Raw genomic sequence first — 24,714 nt, 5'->3', positions numbered from 1 at the left:
ACCATAAAAACCAGAGTCTGATCATTTCTATGGAAGTGGGCAAACTTACAAATTCAGCAGGGGATCAAATACTTATTTCCCCCACTGTATATTTTTTTGCATGTTTGTCACACTTAAGTGCTTCAGATCATCAGATAAATTTAAATATAAGACAAAGATAACATAAGTAAACAAAAATTACAGTTTTAACTCCAGTTTGACTAACCACAGTGAGAGCCATTATCCACAAATGGTGAAAACGCTGGCGATCCTTCCCACTAGAGGCCGGCCAACCCAAGTTACCCCAAGAGCACAGCGACAACTCATCCAAGAGATCACAAAAGACCCCACAACAACATCCAAAGAACTGCAGGCCTCCGTTGCCTCAGTTAAGGTCAGTGTTCATGACTCCACCATAAGAAAGAAACTGGAAGAGACCAAAACCACTACTGAAAAAAAAAGAACATAAAGGTTTGTCTCAGTTTAGCCAGAAAACATCTTGACAATCCTTTTGGGAAAACACTGGACTGACGGGACAAAAGTTGAACTTTTTGGAAGGTGTGTGTCATAACATCTGGAGTAAAAGTTACACCACATTTCAGAAAAAGAACATCATCAAACAAAACAGTAAAATCTGGTGGTAGTAGTGTGATGGTCTGGGGCTAGTTTGCTGCTTCAGGACCTGGAAGACTTACTGTGATAAATGGAACCATGAATTCTGCTGCCTACCAAAAAATCTTCTGTCCGGTTCTGCAGCAGAACAACGATCCACAACACACTGGCAAGTCCGCCCCTGACCAGCTGAAGACAAACTAAATTAAGACTTTAGTGAGGCCTGGTCAAAGTCCTGACCTAAGTCCTGTTGAGATGCTGTGGCACGACCTTAAAAAGGTGCTTCATGCTGCAAAACCCTCCAATGTGGCTGAATTATAACAATTCTGCCAACACTTTTTCACACCACTGTACAGAAGATGGTGTGAGAGGGGCATTGTGACATTTCATTTGTTCAATGAAAAATAGTCTCTAAACTCGCCGTAACAGACAAAATATGATGTATTTGGGTCATTTCTGCTCCGGCCCAGAATCTCCATTCATCATTTAGCTTCCCCACCGAAATGGAAAAATCTGTGGGTGATCTTGCAAAACTAAAAACTGCAAAAAATGCGATTTCGACTCCACGTCCTGCTTTATAGTCGAATAACAATAACTCCTGTCATCATCATGGCTGCGACAAACTAACTTCACAATCGATCAGTGATCTCACAATTACCGTCTTCGAGTCAAATCAGCTGATCAGTGCGGCACACTTTATAAGATAAACATTTAAAATATGACAAACAATTATGTAAAATAAATGTAAAAGCACTAAAAATATTCAAATATGCCTCGTATAACATGTGAGGAAAACCGTTTACCAGTTCACAGTCTTCAAATATCCGACTGACATTTTTGAACGTAAACCTGTGCAAACTCAACCTCCTCCAGCAGATGGCAACAGAGTACAAACATCAGAAAACACTCCCAGAGAAGTCAGACATTTGTGAAAGCCTTGACTTAGATCCTGCTCCCAAACACACCCTTCTTCTTCTCCGTGCATCTTCACGTGTCTGTGCCATTATTGTCGTGACATGGCTCATTTTCCAGCTTCATCATCTCCGAGCGGATCGACGGTGGATCTGCAGCTAAAAGTGGTAACATGCAGGCGAACCACAACGTTCACATTTTCATAGCAAATCTAGTAGATGTGAAAAAAAAAAAAGTTGCATAATCTGAATAATAAAAGACAGAAATCCTCTCTTGATCAGGCCGCTGAGTGAAATGAAAGGTGTGCTCTCTCTCGCTCTCTCATCAAAGGAAGGTAATTGGTTCCTGCAGGGCACCGGTGGAGAGATCTCATGAGCCTTAATGGGAAAATGGCCGCCTCAATGACAAGCCAAAGACGCTGAGTCAAGAGTTTGGAGAAAGGCTGCTGCTGCAGAACGGGAATAATATCCGTGAATGCTGAGTTCTTTTCTCTGTGTGTGAACCTGAAGTGGAAGCATTTTGTGTTTTTTTTTATGTTTTTTATTCTGATCCACCGCGCCTGCTCAGTGATAACAGGTCTGAGGGTTTAAAATGTGTCATAAATGCTTGAATAAGTGCAGGGTTATGTGACACTTTTTTTTTTATTATTCTCTGGAAAATGACTTCACGCACCGAGCAATTTGAACGTCCGGTTTAATGAAAAGATGAGACGAATACCGATGTTAATTCTGCTGTCAGGTTCAACCGAGGTCCGGTCGGCCTTTTAGTGCTCAAGTGAAAATGAAATTTCGAGTCTTAATTTCAATAACAATCTCTGTTCTTCGCTTTGAGACATTCTGAAAAAACCCACCCGACCGCCAGACAGATGAGCAGCACTGACCCACTGACTGACTGGCTCTCTGGGTGGATGGATGAGGTGGATGGTTGGGGGATGAGGAGCAGGACGCTGGCTGGGTGGGTGGTTGGGGGGAAGTTGGGGAAGGTCGGTGAGGTCAAGGCAGGCAGGGTCCACCCCTCTGCACCTATTGGCCAGATCGACCGACGATTCCTGTGCAGCTTTGAAGCCCCTGAAGTGGACAGAATTCCACCACGGCCATGTGGATTGTAGCATGTCATTTGTAGGAAATTCTGGCGAGATGGTCCTAAAACTGAGAGGATGGCTCCTGCCTGGAATGCAGGGTTTTGTAGCAAGAGGCGCCTGCTTCCATTCTTTCATATTGATCCTGAAATTACAGACAGGCGGGCGACAGGGCAGCCCCCGATCAGCCTGCTGCGGATGCACAAATCATTTTATTGGATTTGACTCACAGAATAATCTTTAATGTTGTGAATTTCAAGAAGATTTTTTTTCCAGTGAGCATTTTTGAAAGTGCACGTAAAGCAAACAGAAAACGAGTGCGTTTCCCCCCGCAGAGCTGCATTTTTCCTTATCCGAACCCTTCAAACGTCACCGGTGCGAGTGGTCACATCTGCACTCTGCAGCCGTTCAGACTTAAATATACCAACGAGACGAATGATGCCAGATTTATTAGAATAAAGGGGAAACGTGTAAAGAAAATCAAGATTGGAGTATTTCAGTTGGATTTTAAAAGCTTATATACATGTATAAATATATTATATATATGTAATAATGTCAGTGCCAGAGTTCAGAATTAACGAGATGACAAAAACGGTATAAATTTAGGTTTAAGAGGCCAGACCTCACTTCCAGCCATCCTACCTGCACGACCCTTCAAACACATATACTTCTTTTACCTGTTATTATTACAGCAGCAGAGATCTATTCCCACTCTGACCAGTAAATATGTAACTGGTAGGAGTTCATAATAAATTTCAGAGTCAGTAGCACATGAAGTCAGCCAGCACAGGTAATTTAAAAAGTGCTGGTATTTATTGGCGGTGGCCCCTGCTCGTTTTAATGGCAGAGAGGTTCCTTCCCCTTCTTCTTCTACTCTCTTCCAAACCAGGCATTCCTGGCTTGTTTAAATAAGGCCTGCCTGCCTGGGCGCGGGTGGATTCCCCTCTGGCCCTTTGCCCTTTGACCTAATGTGCATTCCGTATGTAAAGTGAGGAATTCTTCTGAAGTTCAGTTAATGGGGTTGAGTTTTTTCATCCTTTGGACTCTGCTCATGCACTCGCCCGGCGGAGAGGGGGGAAAAACAAGCTTGACGTAGCCTTAGCTGTGAGTTATGGATGAGGTTTGTTGTTTATTTTTGGGTGGTTAAAAATCAATGTCTCCCACCAGCGGATCGTCGAGCTTCGCCAAACCTCTGCAGTGATCCGTGGGGATCATGACTAATTGATTTAATGGAGGGTGTTGAGGAAGCGTGCAGGTTTGAGGAAGTGGACTTTGTTTGGTTCTTCCACTGGTCGATGCATCTAGAAAAAAAAAAGTGCTGCTTGGGGGGGACGTGTCAGTTATAATACGAATTAATATTATAAATTCAAAGGTTTTATTTTTCACGGCAGAGGGTCTGAGGGTGGTGGAAGGTGTCGTCTGCTGAACAGATTATTTGTGATTTGTGACAGGAATAAAATTGACTTACATGACCAGGACACAAGTGTGAAATCGCAGGTTATTACATGCTAAAGTGATTTACAATGGAACAGTTAAAATGTCGACAATTTCCATAACTTACAGTTGTTTTGCAGTAACAAAGAAATGCTATTCTAATTACAGTTTACTCGCTTTGCATTAACCCTCCTAATTTAGCATTTATAAGCTCCATTAAACATTAAGTATCTATAAAACACGATCATTTAATCACAACCAGCTTTAAGGACAGACTTGAACTTTTTTTAGTTTTAAAGTAATAAGATATTCTGAGAAGACTTATTCAAATATATATATATTTAAAAAAAAAAATTAAAAACAGCCCCCCACACATGAATGCAGGTGGAGTTTAAGACATTTTCTTCATACGTGTTCAAACACATTTACACCGCTTACACCTGAGTTTTTTCTGTTTTTCACCACTTACTGAAACGCTCTATGTCCTCTAAATGCTGTACAGAGGGTTTAGTGTTGGAACCAGCTCGTTATTCCTTTAAATTGTTCATTTTTATCATATTTCTGTAGGTAGAAAAGTAGTGAAGTGTTAACTTTTACCTTTGATACACGTTTAATGCTGGAAAAATACGTAGAAATGATCATTAAGTCTCGTGACTGCATCTGTATTTTACCTGTTTCAGGGCTGTACTTGAACGTATCATTTCAATTGATAAAAAAAGACATTTCCAGATAAATTTAAAGGTTGTTATCTTAAAGAGTGATGCCACCTAAAAGAGACGCAACTTCTCCTTTATTATATAAACTGAACAAATAATGTAAAAATATAAACGCTTTTAACAGTGTATTTTGCTGCACGGACACGACTGTGACCGCCTGACGTGAACGAAGTGGCGAATGAAAATTAGTTTGGAGCTGTGTTTGTTTTCTACGTTACGTCTCGTTTTCCGCGGCAGGCGTCGTGCTCAGAGACCCTGTATATTTTTAAAGAGTCGTCAAGTGTCAAGGAGGTGAAACAATCCTAAGAATGTTTTTTTTCTGCGCTGCTAAAAATGGCTTGTTTGGATTCCAGACAGAAGAACTGGAGATTATTGTTGTTTGGTGACTTATTGTTTCACGCATCCTGTCCTCATTAGATGATTTTTATTTATTTATTTTTATTTTTTACAAGACTTCTCAGGTAGAGACGTGGATAACGGAGAGAGCAAAAACCCGGGACCCTGAAAGAAGAAGAAGAAGAAGAGTGTGTGAAGATGGATCATGGGTTGCTGTTGTGCTTTAGGAGCCCTGTGTACCGTTGGAGAAGCTGTAAAAAGGCTGTGCCACCCACACAGCTGGAATGTCATGCATGCAGTCCATAGAGTCTGTTTCAAGAGGGAGGCAAGAGGGGTGGGGAGGAGGGGGTGGGGAACCCTCTTTGGAAGGGAGAGGGTGCTCGAGGTGGGGTCTGCTGCTGCTACTACTACTACCACCACTACCTCTACTACTTCATGAAAAAAGATGAAGCAGAAAACCCCCTCCAAAAACTTCTCCATTAACCTTTTTTTTTTTTTTTTTTTTCCTTTTTGGTGGGAAATTATCAATGACGATCCATCACGGTTGTTTGGTCTTCAGCCGGCGAGAGGGGGGAGAGGAAATGTGGAGGGAGACGCGAGATGGAGGGATAGGGGGTTGGGAGAGGTTAAAGGGCAGAGGAAGAAAGGAGGTACATTTTCGGAGGATGGGAGGTTGGGAGCAAGCAAGAAAAAAAAAAGAAGAGGGAACAATAACTCCCATGTTTAAAAGGCTTTTCTCAGTCCCCATGACACCTCACACAGGCAGCAGTTTAAAGTCAGCCCTTTCAGACGGGAGTGGTGCTCTGTGGCACTTTCTCCTCAGCCTCAGAAAAGAAAACATTTTGATTATTATTATTATTTTTATTTTTTTGTCATTATCTCCCCTTTCTCTTCCTACTCCATACCAGGCACACCTCAGCCTCTTCCATGTCTTCTTATTTATTTTTATCACAGCTTCCTCCTTAATTTCCTACAGATCAACTTCAGTTTAATATCTACCCATTAAATCACAAGACTCTTTTAATAGTTTATTTCCTTGTTTCTAAAACCACTTTAAAAGGCAACCAGACAAGAAAATATGCGAAAAGGGAGATTAAACTAAACTGTTAGAGTTTTTCTTTTTACTTTTTTAAATTAGCATCAGTTTCATTCGATGGAAAACATCAGTTGTAAATGTTTTGGAAATGTACTAAAAAAAAAATTTTAAAAAATCATTTAGTTCACTGGCAAATATCTCAGGAGCTGGACATGAATTAGTATTTAGAAGCTGTGTCTGTTTTCGTTCAGAGATGCTTTTATTTACTTCATGAGCTGTTGTTTCATTTAAAAATGTGGGAATTCTGCGGCCGCCTGTGTGTTTGAATTTTGTGAAAAAAAATGCGTTGATGGAATCGTCTAAAACCTTTCTCTGAATACAGACACACATCACAAATAACTACTCACATCCGTCCCATCTGTTAATTTCTAGCTATTTGAAAGAAGTGTGTTTTATTTGTTTTTTTGTTTTTTTAAAAATGTAAATAGCTGAATTCGAAACAAATATCAAATTCAGAGTTTAACGCATCCTTAAATACTAAAATAAATTTAACCGGTGCGTAGAAGCCAAACCACTGCACATCTGTGAATTAAAGCCTTTTCAAACTATTTTCATTAGTTGTTGTTTTATTTACGGATGCCATGATTTGACTTTTTAATTTCATAAATCTGAGGGAAAACTAACTCTCGCTGCATCCACAGTTTGCTCCTTTTACGTTTCCTGAAATAAACCAACATGGTTAAAGAACTTTGGTCTGTTTAAAAGCAAAGGAGAAAAAAAAACTTTAACAGCTAAACAGTTCTATAAATTAATCATTCATTTTAAAACTAATTTTATGCTCTGCTTAAGTTTCCTGCTGTCTCTTTTCCCACACAGGATTTTAACAAACTGGTTTGGGTGAAGGGAAAAGCAGCTGAAACACTTCTGTCATCCTGTGAGTTACTTTGCAGTGACTTCTCAAACAGTTTTGAAAGTTTTTTTTATTTATTTTTTTAATCAGGAAACTGGGGTAAAGTTCTTCTAATAAATTATTCATTTAGTTTTCTTAATAAACCACATTTCTTGCATTCACATACAACCATTCCTTTTATTCAGACCCTTTCTGAAATTGTTGTAGAAATTGAAATTAATCTCAGATAAGGTGCAGAACAGACACACGTGGTGTCTCCACCTAATGTGCAATCCGTCGTTTAAGAGCTTTTCACTTTGTTTTTTGCCACTTTGTCAAGATAAATAATCGACGTCAGTGTTTAGATTCATTAAACAGGCTGCTTTGCTGGGTTAATAATTGATTAATAAGGCAAATGTTTATAAACAGAGTTTTGGCAGCAGCGTTGATATCAGATCACACCGTTTTCAGTTTTACTTTCAAAGGTGAATGTCACAAACTCTTTGACGGGACACGGTGAAGTCTGAGGATAGTCACCGGAAAAGGCCTCCCCTGTGGGGAGGCAGAGGGGGCATCACTGCTCCAAACCTCACCGGATCCATCATGCCCCGCCTTACATCAAACATTTTTTTTTTTTTTTTTTTTTTTTTTTTTTTGCCGACTGGCTGCACAATCAGATCTCTTCTGAGTGGGCTGGAGTCGGGTGGGTGTGTGGGGAGTAAAAAGTGGGCCCTCTCCCACTGGATAATGCCATTATTTCAGCTCCTCTGGCCAGGAATGCCAAATTTCACAGCCCGCTACTCCTCTCTGTGCGTCAATCAAAGCTTCGCAAGGGGCCGAGGCGCCCACTGGGTCCGCCTCCAGCGCCGTGTGATCCGATCCAACCATTGATCCCCCCACACACTATTCCATACGTGCTCACTCCGCGTATTCTTACCCCATCTGTGACATTTGAGCAACTTTTACGCCCGGTCCGTGCCCGTTTCAGTTCGGTTTCATTGCGCGTTTTTTCCAAATAGTTAATCAGTAAAAAATTATCGAAATTAAAAGCCAGGTCTTTCATAATTATATTAAATCGATCATTTAAAAATTCAGCTGAACGCTGTAGGCCTTTACGACGCTGTTCACGTTTAGTCCACACGCGAACTAATGAATAGTCCCTCCAGAGGCCAATTAGAAATTAAATGTAACCCCTCTTTGGACGCGCAATTTTTTTTCCGCGCTACAAAGTAAATACGGTAATTAGTGATCAAGAATCCAGATACAGTGCGAGGTGGGGTGGAGGGGGGGAATGATGAGAAATTTGTGAATGGGACACATTAAATCAGGTATTCGTTGTACGGTGTGACGCTTCCACGCGCGCAGCCAATCCGGAGCCTGCTGGAAACGTTGAACACGCCGAAACCAAACCAATGGCGCGTCATATAGCAAAGACTAGCGCAAGAAGAAGCCAATCAGTGAGAGGCATGCAAACGAGGAATTTGCTCCGGCAGGCTCTGAATGTCAAGTAGTCAAAGATGGAGTCCGGATCTGCGAGGCCGTGTGCTTGTGCATGGAAGACTTGCGATCTCCCCCCCCGCCTCCACCCCCCGATTCTCCAAGCTCCGCAGATTTGATCCGTGGTCGCTCCCAGCGCGTTGGGGTGGCGGCGTGAAGCGCGGACCGCGAAGTGTGGTTTGTGGAGAGGGTTGCTTTTCTTTGTTTTACGGACAACTTTTTTCCTTCTCGCTTTTTTTTTTTTTTTTTTTTTTTTGCCTATAACGGATTGTCCCTCCCTTGGCTAGATACTATTCATGATTTGGAGGAGGAGGTGGTTGTGGAAGGGGAGGAGGAGGAGGAGGAGGAGGAGAAGAAGAAGAAGGGGGGAGGTTGTCCACTGTTGAGTTGTAGCCGATTTTGCGTAAATTGTCAGGAGCTAAGTGCAAACTTGGAAGTTGCAAAGGTCGAGATGCGAGGATTGAGAGTCTTATTTGCGCGGACCGGAGGGGAGCAAAGCGGCAATAAGAGTTGAGTCGATCTCCGAGCGCTGCGCATCTGGAAGCTCGCTTCAAAACTTGATCAGGACGCGATTTAACGCCCTGTGGACAGATAAACGCGTCCTGTGCCTTATTGGGCCGTTATCGTGGCGTAATGGGTCTCCGAGGGGGGACATTTTCACGGCGCTGGCAGTGTAGGTGTGTTTGTGCGTGCAGCCTATATGCTGTTGTGCAATCTAACAAGTCGTCAGTATTGTGCTGTTGGCTTGTGAGCTGGCCGGAATGGCTTGCAGAGCAGATCCAGCGTTAAGGAGGCGTATAGGCCGCTCACAGAGATGTATGGCGGACAAAATGTAAAGCTTCCAAGAACAGGTAAAAAAAAAAAAAAAAAAAAAAAAACATCAACAACAACTACCGCAACAGGAACACCTTGATGTGTTTTGTGGGAATTATCAGACGGGTCAAGCATTGGAAAGCCTCAGGTTGTTCTGGAGATTTCCTGTCTCTTTTCTGCCATGGTATGGATCCTGTATGTTGTGTAACAACGCGTTAATTGTGCAAAGTTCCAGGAGCTATTTTGCTTTTATCCTAGGGGGTTTTATCACAGTTTATTAGTGCTAATCCGACTGTTACGCAGCATAGCAACTTTTTTTTTTTTTTTTGATTAATTTAGTTTCTCCTTTTCTGCAGGTCAGTTCGCTAATTTCGTCGATTGTGTTGATTTATTTGTGTTTTTTAGTCGACAGATTTTAACGAACGGGAAAAAGATAATTGTTGAATGTGAAAGAAGAAGTGTTTGATAGTTTGGTGTTTATCAGCTTGTGGCTCTCTGTAGGCTGTGTGTCCCCCCTCTTGTCTCCAACCTCCCATTTCTCCACCAAAATTAGAATGCATGTCATTCACTGGAGAGAATAGTATGGGCCCACATGCTGGGAAATTCCCATTCTCCCAGGGTGAGAGTAACCAGTGCTATTTAATTTAGGAAGTTCATTTAAACTCTGCCATTGAAAAGTTCTATTGTTAATCTGTAACTTCTGTCTCCCACAGATGCGTAATTACAGGGCAAACATTTTCACATAAAAAGCACCGGTTTGCTCTGTGGAAACTGAACCGAGGCTGAAGGGAGGCTGTGTGGGTTTTTTTTTTTTTTTTTTTTTTTTTTTCATGTGATCTGGTTTTATTTGACAGAAAAATACGAGGGGTCAGAATCAGCTTGTTAGTGGCCGTTTAAGAGAGGACCAGGTGGATTAGTTGAGCCAGTGGGGGCTGATGGTGTACATGTTGTTGTCCACTGCCCTTTTTCTGTTGCACTACTGGACACTGAGATGAGCAGTGCAATATTAAAAGGGCATTGGCTGATGAAACAGAGGCCCACACCTCCCTTTACTGCCTTAACTCTTAAACCTGCACGTGGATGGGGTGGGTGTCTTCAAATGTGGTCACATTTGGGTGTTTTTGATCCATTTTACATGACAGAAATTCATTTCATATGTGATTTGTCTCATATTTATTCATTTATTTGTTTTAGCCACCATCAATTAACCGGCAACAAAATCTGATCCGTTTATTAAAACTGAGCATTTCAGTATCTTTTTATTTATTTATTGCAAATTCAGACAAAAGCAGCAGCACTGCTGCTCAATTAAATGTGGCTTGGCAGTGAGGAATGGCTGTCCCCACGTCCACGTGCTGACACATGCTGAGGTCAGCTGCTTTGACAATGTTGCACTACTGTACCATCCATTCTAGCAGTGCAATAGTATTGTCATAGCATTTGGCCCCAGCTCTCACTAAACCGCGGCTAAAAAGGCCTCGTCTGAAAATGAGCCCGTGTAGAAGGAGAACTGATGATTGATAGCAGGTGGTGGCGTGGAGCAGAAGCTCCCCTAAACTGTTTACCCAGTACTGTATTTACAGAAGAGAGTTTACACACATTCGCGGGCTCGCGTAAGTCCTGATGGCCAAAGTTTAAATTTAAACAACAGAGAGTCAGAGTAATGTACATTTAGTTTTTTTTTTTTTTTTTGAAAACAAGACTTTTAAAGGATTAGATTTTAGTCAACTTGTGTTTCACTCCTTTTTTTAATTGACACCACAGCTCAAGGAAGCCTCATTCAAACCAATTGAACTATTTTGCATTCAAATTAAAGCTCAATTAGATTCTGATCATTCTTTCCTGTAGCCACACGCCATTTTTAAATATTCAGATGTAAATTTGGAGAAAACAAAAATCACTTCATTATTTTTTTTTTTTTGTTTTTGGGTCAGTGGAGTTTTTTTTCTTTTTTGTGTGTGTGTGTGTGTGTGTTTTGTTGTCACACCAAACACTGGGCCGGAGTGTATTGATGACAGTAATATAAGCAGATGAGAAAGAAAAGGGAAGGGAGGGAGAGGTCGATGTGTGGTTTTGAGCATCCTCGGGGGTAGCAGGTCGATGGGGGGAGGGGACGTTTGGGAGGAATGTAGGGAGCCAGGCCCTCTCGCAACCCCCCTCACCCCTCACCCCCCATCCCCCCCTCCCTCCCTTTGCATTTTGCCTTCCCTTTCTTCTCTTTCTTTCCGTGTTGAGATTAGGTGTCACTGCTCCTGTGTGTGCCTCATGTTTGAACCCTTAAGTAAGAGAGTTTGTTTGTTTTGATGACTGTCAGCAGACCTTTCTGGGTGGAAACGTTTAACCACAGTCCAGTTGCTGTTACAAGCTGTCGCAGGAGGACATGAGTCCTTATTAAAAACAGACAGGAAACACATTTTTGGGCGCAGATTGCACCGCTGCAGTAAAATGTTACAGGTGAAAGTAAGTTTGTCTGCCTTTTTTTTTGAAAGAAAAGAAAGAAAAAAAAATAGTTTTGAAAAGGCTGGAAGAAGTGACTTGGATGTAAAAGTGTATTTATGGGATCGCACTCCGAAGGGAAAGCAAAAGAAGACCTCAGTCACTTGACTGTGTGAATTTCTCCCTGAGTAAAGAACGTGACTTGTTTAGGCTTGCTTGCAATGCTTGCTGGGAAATCCTGGAATGTGTGGAATGGGGGACGGTGGTGCTTCTGCAGTTATCTGACTGCATAGAGCAGCAAGTATCCTGCAATGGAGCCCAACATGTCAGCGGTGCTTTTTGAACTGCTGTGAATGTGAATCAGAGGATCCACAGAGCAGATTAAACCGCAGGGAATGAGATAACCGCATCTGCATTTCATTATCTACGCAAACTTGACACAGAACGTATATATTTTTTGTAGGTTAATGCGCTTCATTGTGGCTGCTGTTAATGATATTTTTTAAACAAATGAAGTAGGGGATTTGTCTAGACAGAAATGTAGCAAACAAAAGAAAAAAGTGTAAGAAAACATGTCACATTAACATTATTATTAATAAACTAGACGTGTGCTTTTTAATTGTGTATTTTGGCCTGTAGATGTTTTTTTCCCTGTCGTTTTGCCTAATAAAAACAATTAAATGAATTTCTCCCTCTTTGTTTTCTTGGAAATAACACATTTTAAAGAGCAAAACCTGATGTTGAAAAGAAATCAATGAACCATCCCAGCCATAAATAAATGAAAAGCAGCAGAAAAGCTAGAAGGTTCTTCGTGAAAATGTCCTGCTGTAGCATTTAAACCTCAGGCCTACCGTGGTCCGCTTGCGTTAAAGGTCATATCAATACAGGGCGAATATTTTCCACGCCCCCAGATCACATTTGATCCAGTAACAAACTGATTTCACTCAGTAAATGTCTCATGGACAAGTTTAGAACTGTGCAGTAACTCCTGAGAACCTATGACGAGCAAACAAGCTTCATCTGAATTTTCAATTTAAGAGCAAAGTGTAAAGTTTCTGGAGAAATGCTCACGTTAAATTTGGGCAGAAATATTCTTATCAGTACACAGAATGATTAATTATTGATGTTTTACGGTACAGCTGAAATAAAAGAGAAGCTTCTTTGAATAGAAGGTGACGACCAAGAGAGGAAAAAGTGATTCCTAGATTACACAAAAAGCACCTTTTTTCAGGAATGCATATAAGCGTACGGTTAATGATTTAATTCAAATTGTATTTTGTGCAGCTTTTAAACCTAAATTGGCCAAAAAAAAAAAGTTGTAGTAGAAGGCCAAAACACATCCTCAGTGACATTTAAATGAAACCCTACAAGTGTTGCCTACTTCTCTGTACGTCTGTGTTCGAGCTGCTCGCATGTGGTTATTTTTTAAATTACTGTTTATTCCGTTAAACCCTTTGGCAAAAAAAAAATCCTTTCTCAGATTGGGGCGATAGAATCAAACTGAAACCATGTTTGTGTGAATCCCCAACCCTGCTCGCAGCCTCCGCCCCCAGCGTTATTATGAAAGGTGCAATCAGGTATTTTAAAAGGTAACAACGTAACACACATGTGCTCAAACAGATATTCCTCCTTCCTCAGAATAACATGCAGGTGAAAGTGCACGAAGCCTTCACACACCTCTGTTGTTCAGGTACCGCTCTGCCTGAGAAGACAGGCTTTTATATCACTGCGCAGGTTAGTGTGTGTTCTCCCATGGAGAGTAAACGCCTGTGCCGTGAGTGTGTTTTTGTCAGGATAAGTAAGGGCCCCAGTGGTGCCAAAAAAACAAAATATATATATATATATAATCCTTTTCATTGCTCTGTTTAGCACCAAACTGACAGAAAAACGAAAACTCTGAGAGAGAAAGGTTTTAGTTTCTGGCTCGGGGCAAATTTCTTATTTCTATCGTCACTTTGCTCCTTCCTCTCAGCCATTCTCAGGATTTTTGAGGCACTGTTCGCTGCGCTCCGACAACAAAGACACACTTAACTTGAGGCCTAATACGACCAGCAGCAGTGGAATTTTTAAAATGTAAAAGTTACATCTCAGTCTCTAGTGTGATGAGTTACAATATACAGCCTCAGTGCAAACGTTTTTATATTGCCACTAACATATATGAAGCAGTTTGTTTGACTCATCCTTTAGCTCCACATGAGCTTCTTTTATTTAAAAAAAAAAAATCCTCATCCCTGCAGCAGAGTGGCAGTTTAATGCCATCCAAAGGACAGGAGCTGTAGTGCAGAAGCAGCAGCATCGACTCTCATCATTCAAACACATCGAATAAATAATAATACTAAAGTAAAAGCTTAAATACATACCACTGCAGTTACTCACCTTGTTGCATCAAACATCAAGCGGCACAGATGATCATCCTGATGAAATGCACCGGACAACTGATTAAACTATTACTTCAAACTGTAGCCGGGAGATATGAAAGGTGAGAATTTGTGCAGGTGAGAAAATAAAACAAGTGCATCAATAAATAGAGGTGACCGTCAGACAATGGTGAGGGAAGTCCAAATAAACCAGAATAGCCGCGTTACCAGAAATGACATCATGTAGGAAACGTGTGTGTGTGTGTGTTTACAGGGAAGAGGTAAATACAGTTAGTGTTTCCTAATTTTGGATTTGACTCTCGTGCTTTTTTCCTTCTTTTTCTAAGAGGCCATAACAATGCAGTTGAAACTTGATAAATCTGAAGCCTTCGCTGACAGAAAATTATCACATTAAACTGGCAGCACAGAGTATGAATCACTCCGTAACGTAGCTATAGGACGAACTTCACTCATTTCAGCTCAAATTTGAAACATTACACACTATTTTTAGATAAAAATTTACTTAAACTTTGAGCAGTTTCCATCCTTGCACTTTGACCCTGCACTGAAACTGATAACGTGAGCAGTTACTATGAGGTTTTCTTGCACAGTGAAGTGCAGCTGATATGAAATACCATAAACAAGCTGTCCCCTTGTACACATATATATATATATATATATACATATATATATATATATGTATATATATACATATGCGCACTTCAGACTTTTTTCCTGTGAGGAAAAAAAAAATAAAATCCACACACACATTTGATGATTATGCTCTCATAAGAGCCCGAACCAGAGTTTGTGTGCGTTGTCCACGTGTTGTACGGATATCGCATCTGATTATGTTAATTCTTTTGTTGAAGAATGAAGATCGTACCGGATGCTCCTGATATTAGCACCCATTGTCACGTTGAAACGTGTGAAACAAGATTAGTTTGTTAAGGGACACACTAAAAACATGCATCAGTTTTAACCTGGCTACCACAAGCTGAGACGATGCGTTGGTTGTTGAAACTATTTAACGCTTGGCAAGAGGTTAGATGGAGATAAATAATGGTCGCATGAATAAAAAATACACTTTAAGACAAGGGTCAGTTCTCAGGTCTGTTGTGGATGTGACTGAAGACAAAGGAAACACTTAGAAAGATAAGATCGCCCAAAAGAACAAACACATGCAACCTAACCAGTATTTCTTCTTCTGGTTTTATGATCTCTAAAATGTTATGATATTTTTGATTCCACCAGTAAAACAGATGTGTATTGTATGTGGTGCTCACATCACGTAAAGGCTCCACTATTGTGAATAATTAGCCACAGATCCACTTCTTAGAAAAGTGGTAAAACCTATAAACCTAAGTAACACAACAGGTTCCAGCTCAGTGAAAACAGCACAAAGATCATTAATAATTTATTGAAACAATCCAACGGAAGATGCACAAACAACAAATAAATAAAGTTATTTCTTGAAAACCATTCCACAAAACGTCAGATTAAAAGTGCACATGCACCACTATGAGTACAAACAGGCTAAGAAACACGTCCCCTCATATATACAGTAACCCTGAGACCCTGAGACTGACTTTACTTGAAATCATAAACTGCCAACATGCTTATAAATAGCCTTGGGAGGTTAAACGTTACATGGCATAGCGAGACACATCCAGCAGGTGGAGCAATAAGTAAGCTTTTCTTAAAGGATGCATATCATGGCTGCAACAAACCCCTCCGTGCTGCACGGGTGCAAACGGTCACCTTCACCGGTGAGAACTGTCCTTGACAAGAAGGAGCGAGGTCTCCTCCATGTCCATCTCCTTCATCTTTCTTCATCACTACGAGAAACAAATGTGTTAATAATTGATTCTTGTGACAGAAATGAGAGGGAAAAAAATATGTTTAATATTTGATCTTATGAAACCTCAGTTTTTCTTAATGGCATGGTTGATTGACAGGTCTGCGTGTTGGGCAGTTGTCTCGTGGGGCATCTGCATAGAAAACAAACACAGAGATTGACTTAAGCATGGTAGATACAGGTTTTCTGTGCAGGCGCCCGAACAAGCGAGAGGACTGACCAGGACTGGAGGAGCCATGAAGAGGTAATTGAAGGGGTAGTGCAGCAGGTTCATGCAGGTGGAGGAGTATAGATCTGCGTAACGTATCAGCTGGCTGGCAAACAGCGTCTGCCTGGAGCCGCTGCGCAGGAGGCTGCCCATCTGGCCGTAGGACATGTCCATTCTGTAGGTCAGCACCTGCAAACACAAACACACAGCGTTTCAGCTCGTAGGAGACGCTCGGCGTTTGGTTTCTGATGCAATAATAGACTCTCCGTGTTAAGAAACAGATGCACCGAGCGTCATGAAAAAGCTTCCAAGGGGCAACACATGTCCCGTTATTTTGTTGCTGAACTTAAATGTTGTTAATTTATCAGGAGTCTAAAGGCACTGATGATGAACTAATGAAGCAGTTAAATCAGCTCATTAACCGCTTCAAGAAGCTGCTGCAGCCAGGTTGCACTGGTGCGTAACAGCATTCAAAAAAAAAATCTTTAAATGCAAAGTGCAAAGCTCACCTTCATTCTCATCTGAATGGCTCCAATGTCAGTACCCTCTCGACTGCCACTGTCCAGGTGCCTTCAAGACAAAAGACAACAACTGGAAAATGAACAGATGCTCCTCCTGAACAGTGCCCTCGGCTCATGGTTCATGTAGGACAGGAGCAATTAGAAGGCAACAAAAGCTACTAACAAATCACTTGTGGACAGTCTTGCAGCTGCAAAATAATGGCATGCCTTTGTTTAATATCCAAGAAACATTTTTCTTTTTTGTAGGATAAGGGGTTCAGTTATTGGTAGTTAAACTAAATCATGATTTAACTAATTCAATCACCTAAAACGTAGTATTAAATGAATAGATATGAATTTAGCATGGGAGGTGGGGCGAAGTTGGAGGTGCAGCTCCCCCTGGCGGCAAGAGTGACACACAACCTGCAGTGTTTTAAGGAGAAGGTAAATATCCGACAGATGGAAGAGAGTGATGTATTCTGCCTGATGTTTGCACAACTGTGTGAAGCTCAGCTAAAAGTTTAGAGCAGCTGTTGAATAATCACAATAACAGTCTTAGAAATGGAGCAGATAATAATGTAAAAATAGTACAATTAGTGAGAGTGGGGCTGAACATTATCTGGACATTTAAGGTGTTAATTAAGGTCAGTTTATGCATTTACAATTATCTGAAATTTTACACAGATTAAAATGTTCATTAAAATGCTACTATGTGAACTGTAATCTGTCCAAATGTTTAAGCCAGTTTTGAAGTTTTGTGCTGAGACCATTGCAGGTTTAATATTTAATTAAATATGTTTTGTACTTATTTTCTCACACATTTGTTCTGAAAATATACTCCAATGCACAAATTGCACATTAATTCTACAAACATTTGTGTTAAATTTTTCCCAAACCAAATGTTCAGTAAAGACATATAATCATCAAATTAAGCAATTGCACAAACACACACTCACTTAAAGTGCTCAGCTAAGAAGCTGTTCAGACGTTTCAGCTCCTCAAAGAGATCTGGAAAAAAAAAAAAAAGGAGTCATAAAAACTTTTTTGAACTCTCAAATAAAGGATAAATGATAAATAGTTCCAGTTTCGAGTCTCCTTCCTCTTACATTTCTTTTCCTCCCACACTTGCAGCTCCTTGGTGAGCTCCGGCACAACCAGAAAGGTCTTCCAGCCTTGTCGTTTCTTAGACTTGAGGATGTCGCCAAAGATGTGGTCTCCAACGTAGAGGATGTCTTTACCTTTGACACCCAGCAGGTCACAGACAATGTCAGAAGACCCTGAAACGGGAAAACACAAACTTAACATCTAAAGGTCACATGCACAAAACTAATATATACAATTATAATCTATATATGTGGAGACAAAGAGAGGCCATAATAATTAGAACCATCTAAATCCCGAAATGTGAAATGGATATAATGTCAATATAGCACTGAAATGTTTTACAGTCCTCATATATGTGAACGGAACTTTTTTGATTTTTCCAGACGGTGAATTTTCAGTTATGTGCACTTTAAAGAAATTATTGTAAAATCAGATAAATAAAATGTTCATTTATTTATTTTTTAAATAATTTTGAGACCAAGTAATTATACTTCAAGCAATGATATGGCAATGATGTGTCACATACTGCCTGCTGCTGTTGGCTAGGCTAGTTAGCTGGTGTCTTCTTGTTGGTTGCTAGCTGACGGCTAGCCTGCTGGCCAGGTTTGTTTTTTTTTGTTTGTTTTTCTTTTCTTTTTTTTCTTCCTAATGTGTCTTCCCCCAAATCTTGGCACAAGGGAGAAGTGTTGGTTGACTTGTAGTCGCATATCTCATCACTTCATACCTACTACTGTTGGCTAGGCTAGTTAGCTTGTGTCTTCTTGTTGGTTGCTAGTTCGTAGCTAACTGCTAGCCTGCTGGTTGTTTTTTTTTTTGTTTGTTTGTTTGTTTTTTTTGTTTTTTAGTTGGACTCGACTTCTAAATGTGTTTTGCCTCGGATCTTGGCATCATCATCCTGTGTACTAGTGAATACTAAAGAAAATTTAAATTTAGACACCAAATTTTAAGGTAAAGCTCACTCAGACATATTTTTTTTATCAGGTAGCATGACACCAAGTCATGTATCTCAAGAAACTGAAGCAGACATTAGCATCTGTGTTGGAGTCTGGGGTCACATATGTACTTAACCATTAAATTTAATTTACCACACAACAGCAAAATTACAACCAAATCCTTATTATAAGGAGTCAGGAGCTGCATCACTGCATGTGGAGTCAAACTGACTTGGTGTCTGGAAACCAACCAATGAAATTACCATGTCCTTTTTCTCTCAGAGCTAGATTAATCAATCCTTTTCAGATCACATTTCAATAGCATACACTGTTTAGACAATCCTAAAAAGGACACACATTCTACTTAATTAGGGTAAATAATGATAAATGCTGCAGCTTTATGTACCTCCAGAGTAAACTGTTCCATGTTGAAGGTTTCCGGTGTAAGTCCCAATCCGAAGCTTCCCCGTGTTCTGTGCATCAAAAATATGACGTGTTAGTGAAACCTGCTGGTGCTCGACACGAAACTGTATCTTCAACATTTTCTTTTTTTTTTTTTTACCGTGTCCACTTGTCTCAGCACAGTCCCCTCTCCAAAGAACAGCGGCTTCCTGGTGTCCACGACGATGAGGTCGAAGAAGGAGTGCCAGGAGACTTTTGGGCTTCCAGGCTGGAACAAGGTCCAAAAAAGGGAATAAATTCATATGATTCTTTATTTATTTATTTTTATGACAGTTCAGAGTTAAAACTGTCTTACCTTAATAGTACCTTCAAGCAGGTATTTCATGATGGCCTTGATGACGAAGGGAAGAAAAAAAATAGACTAAGTTGTTGTTCTTAATGTCAACATTTTAGGTTTATGTTTAAGTGCTCACCTCAGTGTAGTTGTAGTCACTGTTGGTAGCGAGGAATAATTTGGCCACCTTTTTTATCCGAGTTAAGAGCACGGAGATGTTTGGCTGTGAAGGAAACATTTGTATTTATATCAGTGTTTACGCCATTTTTGCTGCAAAACAAATTCAGATGAACGATCATTTCAGTTTACTCACATCTCTGATCACGTATTTCTCCAAATTCTTGATGGTTCGTTCTTTCAGGGTTCCCTGTGCGACACACATTTTATCAGCTGGTACACAAGTGGGCTCACATCTGCGTTTTTTTATTTTTATTGTTATTATTTTAGCTCATAAATGTGGCAACGGGACTTGTTTTGTGGACTCACTGTATCATGAATGAAGTCCATTGCATCTCGAACATCCTGGAACATGCTCCTGAAGGACATGAACAAGTCTCCGTGCTGGTATCCCTTCATGTGGCTTTACATGAGGTTTAACAGGAAATAAAAAGGATGAAGAGTTTCTTTAATAATACTGTTCATTTGTGATTGTTTAGGCACGAGAAAATTATTTGTAGAAAAAAAGTCATTTTATATTTATAATAAACAATAATACGCACTTTGTGTATCTGCTGCATCTGGTGAAGAAGTTCACCAGACAGGCATAGAGATACGTCTCTGCAGGGGGAATTGTTCACATTACATATTACACTTCTGATTAATTTGATGAATCATGAACATTAATACATTTTCTTTTATTTGTTTATCTCGTACCTGAGAGATTGAAGAGAGTGTTGAGGATGTAAAAGCGGTCGGTGTCGCCTCTTTGGATGAACTTATTGGGGTAGTAGCTGTGGATTTCATCCCTGTGGGACAAAGAAATATAACAATTAAAGTCAATTTAAGTGGCGCGCAGCTGTGAACAAATGAGTGAGCATTTATATTTAACGGCTACACAACATCTGTGTGGGACTTTATGATGATCTACAAACACATGTATCTGCTGCTATTCATATATATTAACCAGAAAAAAAAAACCCAGAAACATTAGGAAAGCTCAGATGAGCATTTTCGGCCGGTTGTGTTTCTCTTGTCGTTAAATAGCACTGAAATGTTTAAATTTAAATAAACAGATGAAATTCAGTGTTCAAACTAACAATTTTCTTGTTTGGAGAACGGGAATTTGTAATACATTACATTACCTTTGTAATTTAAGACAAAACAAATAAGAAACAAATCTAGAGAATAAGCTATAAAATCTCATAAAATTCAAACTTAACTAAAAGGAACTATTATATTAAAAAACATGTTAAAAGTAAAGTCTGCATTCAATTATTTGCTAAAGCAAAAGAAGCAAAATGTAACAGCAAAGTGAGCTTCTGATATTACTAACCTTGCACACAATTATTGGACTATTTTGGCTTATGTATTAACATGTGAGCATGTTAATAATAATAATCTACTGCACAGTTTACAGTTTCTCAGTCCAGCTGCACAACAACTCACCTTTCTGTAGTAGATAACTCCATGTTATTAATGTTACATGCACATGATTGCACATTATTAATCCTTTCTGTGTATATAATATATATTTACATCTGTCTCTATTTGTTCATATGCAAATTTTTTATATTTTGCTTAAACTATATATTTTATTTTTATTTATATTTCCTTTTTATTTTATTTTACTAGATTTATTATTTTAGTTTTTTTGCAACTGCGGTACTGTGACCAAGTAATTTCCCTTGTGGATAAGTAAAGCTTGTTTAATAGAGTCTAACAAATAAATGTAGTGAATGAATAAAACACAGTGTGTTGTGTGAAATGTCACTGAGTTCAGATAAGAAGTAGATCAAATTAAACAAACTCCTGTAAGGTATAAACCGCAATTAAGTGCAGATCTCTCTTTATTGCTGCTTTCATTATGACATTTTATTTATTAGTAGGACTGGGCCTACATTTAGCTGATGATCAATTTAAGGTCCAGATATTAAAGACCAGATCACATGCAAAAGTAAATGAACATAAAGAGAGAAAAATTGTTCCTAAATCTTCCACTTATTTGAGTACAAGTTGAGATACTACGCTGAGTAGAAAACATCTGATAAAAGTAAATAATTTACATTCAAATGTTCCTTTAACAATAAGAAATACACACTAGCATTAACAGGCTTAAAGTGGCAAAAGTTAATTTGTGCAAGATGACCAAATTCAGATTAAATGTTGCAGCTATTTTAAGCAGTACAATGCTGCTAAAACCTGAAAAAATAGCTAATCCGTTATGAAAATTTCAGCTTATTATGTTGTATTTAAATCGTGTCATCCAGTCTGAATGTTTGTGCTCATTATTTGGAATCACAGTATTTTTCTCATTGATAGACTTTTAAATGAAAACTAAAGTACAGCGTATTTTCATCCTTGTGTCTGATCTCTTTCTTCCTCTGTTTCCCCTGAGCTCAGGAGTTCACAGGCAAAGATAAATAAGAATAAATAAATAAAGAAAAAAAACAATAAATTCAGCATGTGTGACTTTAACTTTACCCTCTGAGGAAGCGGAAGCCGTGGCTGCACACCAAAATGTTCCCATTCGAGTCCACCTTCAGGAGGTTCCCGTAGGTGGTGTCCATCACCAAACCGCTGGGGAGAGAGAAGCGAGGTTATCAGTGCTTGACGTCAGACGGACCGATGGATCCTCAGATGCAGAGGCGGACCAGGAACTAACCGAGTGGGGAAGCTGGGGTCGTATGTGTAGCGGAGAAGCTCGTGTGGGTATCCGACGGAAACCATTCTGTCTCTTATCAGCTCAAAGCCCAGACCCTCGTAGTCAGGAGACTTATACACTGCAGACAACAACAAAGACACACATCAGTGGAAAATACAGATTCATAAACAGACATGGCTCTCCCCTCGGCTCTTCACACATGAATCTCCCCCTCTTGCTGTCACTTACTTGCCAGCGTGTAGTCCATGTCGAAGCCATAGCATTTAATGTTTTCGAGGGTCAGGCTTCTGTTGACGAACACCCTGTGATGAAACACAGCAACACAGCTGTCACATGACCAGAGGAAAACGGGCTGTTACATGGTTCTTAAGGGTTCAATGCACCAACTCTGTTTATCAGCTCAGTAGCGTCTGATTGGGTTAAATGGCTCAGATTGACGTTTTTGTGTTTTGTTTTTTTTTCCTCTCTTCACCTATATTTTAACTCTTTGTCCTAGTTTATCTCCACTTTTCCTGCACTTCAGGTCCCTTCAGTGGGAGTGGAGCTGGGTGGAGGCAAGAGATGCTATCATCAACACTATGCTATCATCACTACTGTTTGAAAACTATGCAAATTAGCACAAGTAAAAGGATCCATTTTGTTGTTGCCGTTGTTGTTGTTGTTTGACTCTTGTTCTGTGGTTGTTCCCCGTGTCACCTTTATCAGATTGTGAAATAAGGCCAATATCTGCATCACCTCCAGTCTGGAAGGCCTAGTCTCAACCTTCCTTGACATTTCGCACATATAGTGTTGCTGTAAATAATTAACCTGAGAGCTCTTGTTCTGTGTTGCTGCTGAGCGCAGAAGATCTTTCCTCTTAGATCAGTCCAGCAAAGGAAAACTGTCAGTGAGCACTAACTAACATATTCAAATATTGAGTCAAACGTCCAGACTGTAAAAACTATAGAAACAAACTTGTATAGAAGCAGATAAGGAGCGGAGAGCATTGTAATGCCTGTGCTAGAACACAAATAGATGTGACAGATTATCGTTTATCATCCGAATTGTTTGATGCACCCACAGCAATAGATTCATTAAGTAGAAATGAGTTCTGATCTCATGTTATGACCAATGGAAATAAAAAAATCTAAATAAATAAAATGAAAAAAAAAAGAAAAGAAAGAAAAAAACAGATCAGAAAATGCTATTGTATCAAGCACGTAAATACAATTATTTCATGTGTGTGATATCAAACCAAACTCACTTTTGGTCAAAGCCTCTCTTCACTTCGGGCTCACCAGAGGAGATGCTGGGCGATGTTTCCATTTCGTCCATGGTTGGTGTCCAACTCCTGCGCCTATGTGGTCAACACTTCTGCCCTCAGTCATTGGTCACGCGTCTTTAAATTGCCAAATTTACCCCCAATATTGTGGGCGTGGCCTCGCGTGTTTTTGTAAGTTTTCTGCACCGAAACTCCTCCCCGTGACTTCTCCACCGTCGTTGGTGATGCAAAACGCCGCAGGACATGCGCATTTATCCGCTCGCCGTTCGCGTTTGACACGCACTCCTCCTGCACTACGCTCAGCTTTGAGCGTGTAGATTGTCTTATCAGGGGTCCGCACATTTACGCGTCTGCGTAAATGGTGGGAGTTCCCAGATGACTGTCAGTCCTGGCGTGACCCGGAAGGCTCAACTTTACATACGCAACAAAGCAAAACATTTCAGATTTATGAACCGTTTGGCTTTAGATTCGCCAAAGAATTCTGGACATCGGAAAATTATTTGAGAATTGCCACTTCATTGGGCTGTGAAAAATAATTCATATTAGTTCAAAATAATTCATTCTACTGCAGAGGTCCTGCACTTATAATGGTCAGTTCATGTTTAAACAGTGTAATAATTTAACTGTACGATTATCTTAGTGGATGTGGTTTTAAATTTTTGTTAAAATGCAGCCTATTGACCAAAAATGTATGGAGGACCAACTCTGCCATAATTAAAAGTAAATAAAGAAAATGAATAAATACCTACAGACATATTTCTTAAATAATTAAATAAATACCTAAATATATGCCATAAATGTTGTTTATTTATTCATTTATTTTTAATTATGGCAGAGTTGGTCCCCCACAATAATGGGGTTATCAAAATAAGCTCTCTTTTATTTAAATACTGAGCACCACAACTTTCATGGTTAAGGTTTACTGCAGTACAGATATATTACAATAAGTTTATTTTAATTAGTGTGCTGGCAAGCGCCTTGATAATTTAAAGCATTTAAAGTAAAGCAACTATATGTTAAAGAGGTTTAACCAAAGAGGAAATGTGCTTGTCTTGTGATTCAGATAACAGCGAAATCATTTTTTTCCAGTTGCCATTTATATGATGATATTCTTAGTGCAATCTGCTTCACCTCTAATTAGTGTTTCTTGTTGTTAGGCAGTTCTTATTTTCTAAAGTTTTAAGTAGGACTGTAGTAGT

General features: G+C 39.8%; 1 protein-coding gene across 3 annotated transcripts; it reads right to left on the bottom strand.

Moving 5' to 3' along the window:
* Window positions 1-15,499: 15,499 nt before the first annotated feature.
* On the bottom strand, window positions 15,500-23,743 carry nt5c2l1 (5'-nucleotidase, cytosolic II, like 1). Of its 3 annotated transcripts, XM_047569449.1 has the most exons (17): window positions 23,498-23,741; window positions 22,483-22,580; window positions 22,255-22,372; window positions 22,074-22,169; window positions 20,307-20,398; window positions 20,153-20,210; window positions 19,920-20,013; window positions 19,747-19,800; window positions 19,573-19,656; window positions 19,455-19,490; window positions 19,260-19,367; window positions 19,104-19,170; window positions 17,768-17,938; window positions 17,618-17,669; window positions 16,671-16,731; window positions 16,174-16,350; window positions 15,500-16,086 (listed from the first exon to the last, which is right to left on the bottom strand). In XM_047569449.1, exons 1-17 carry the CDS (start codon window positions 23,566-23,568, stop codon window positions 16,021-16,023), a joined length of 1,503 nt encoding a protein of 500 aa, XP_047425405.1. In that variant the 5' UTR covers window positions 23,569-23,741; the 3' UTR covers window positions 15,500-16,020. The 3 variants fall into 3 exon arrangements, with proteins under 3 accessions (XP_047425405.1, XP_047425403.1, XP_047425406.1); XM_047569447.1 differs by having other exon boundaries at window positions 15,500-16,350; window positions 23,498-23,743; XM_047569450.1 differs by having other exon boundaries at window positions 15,500-16,350; window positions 22,074-22,372; window positions 22,483-22,556; window positions 23,498-23,664.
* Between the last annotated feature and the right edge of the window lie 971 nt (window positions 23,744-24,714).

Source organism: Mugil cephalus, chromosome 19, assembly GCF_022458985.1.
Source record: "Mugil cephalus isolate CIBA_MC_2020 chromosome 19, CIBA_Mcephalus_1.1, whole genome shotgun sequence".
Taxonomy (NCBI): Eukaryota; Metazoa; Chordata; class Actinopteri; order Mugiliformes; family Mugilidae; genus Mugil; species Mugil cephalus.
This window is presented reverse-complemented; position numbering and strand designations above follow the sequence as displayed.

What these genes read in the sequence shown, in the direction of transcription:
- nt5c2l1 (XM_047569447.1), bottom strand. Translation starts at nt 23,568, where the DNA reads ATGGACGAAATGGAAACATCGCCCAGCATCTCCTCTGGTGAGCCCGAA. An exon ending in AGATGCAGCAGATACACAAA is followed by an intron (nt 20,014 to 20,152) that starts GTGCGTATTATT and finishes CCTCATGTAAAG; the next exon opens with CCACATGAAGGGATACCAGC. An exon ending in TGCTTGAAGGTACTATTAAG is followed by an intron (nt 19,368 to 19,454) that starts GTAAGACAGTTT and finishes ACCTTGTTCCAG; the next exon opens with CCTGGAAGCCCAAAAGTCTC.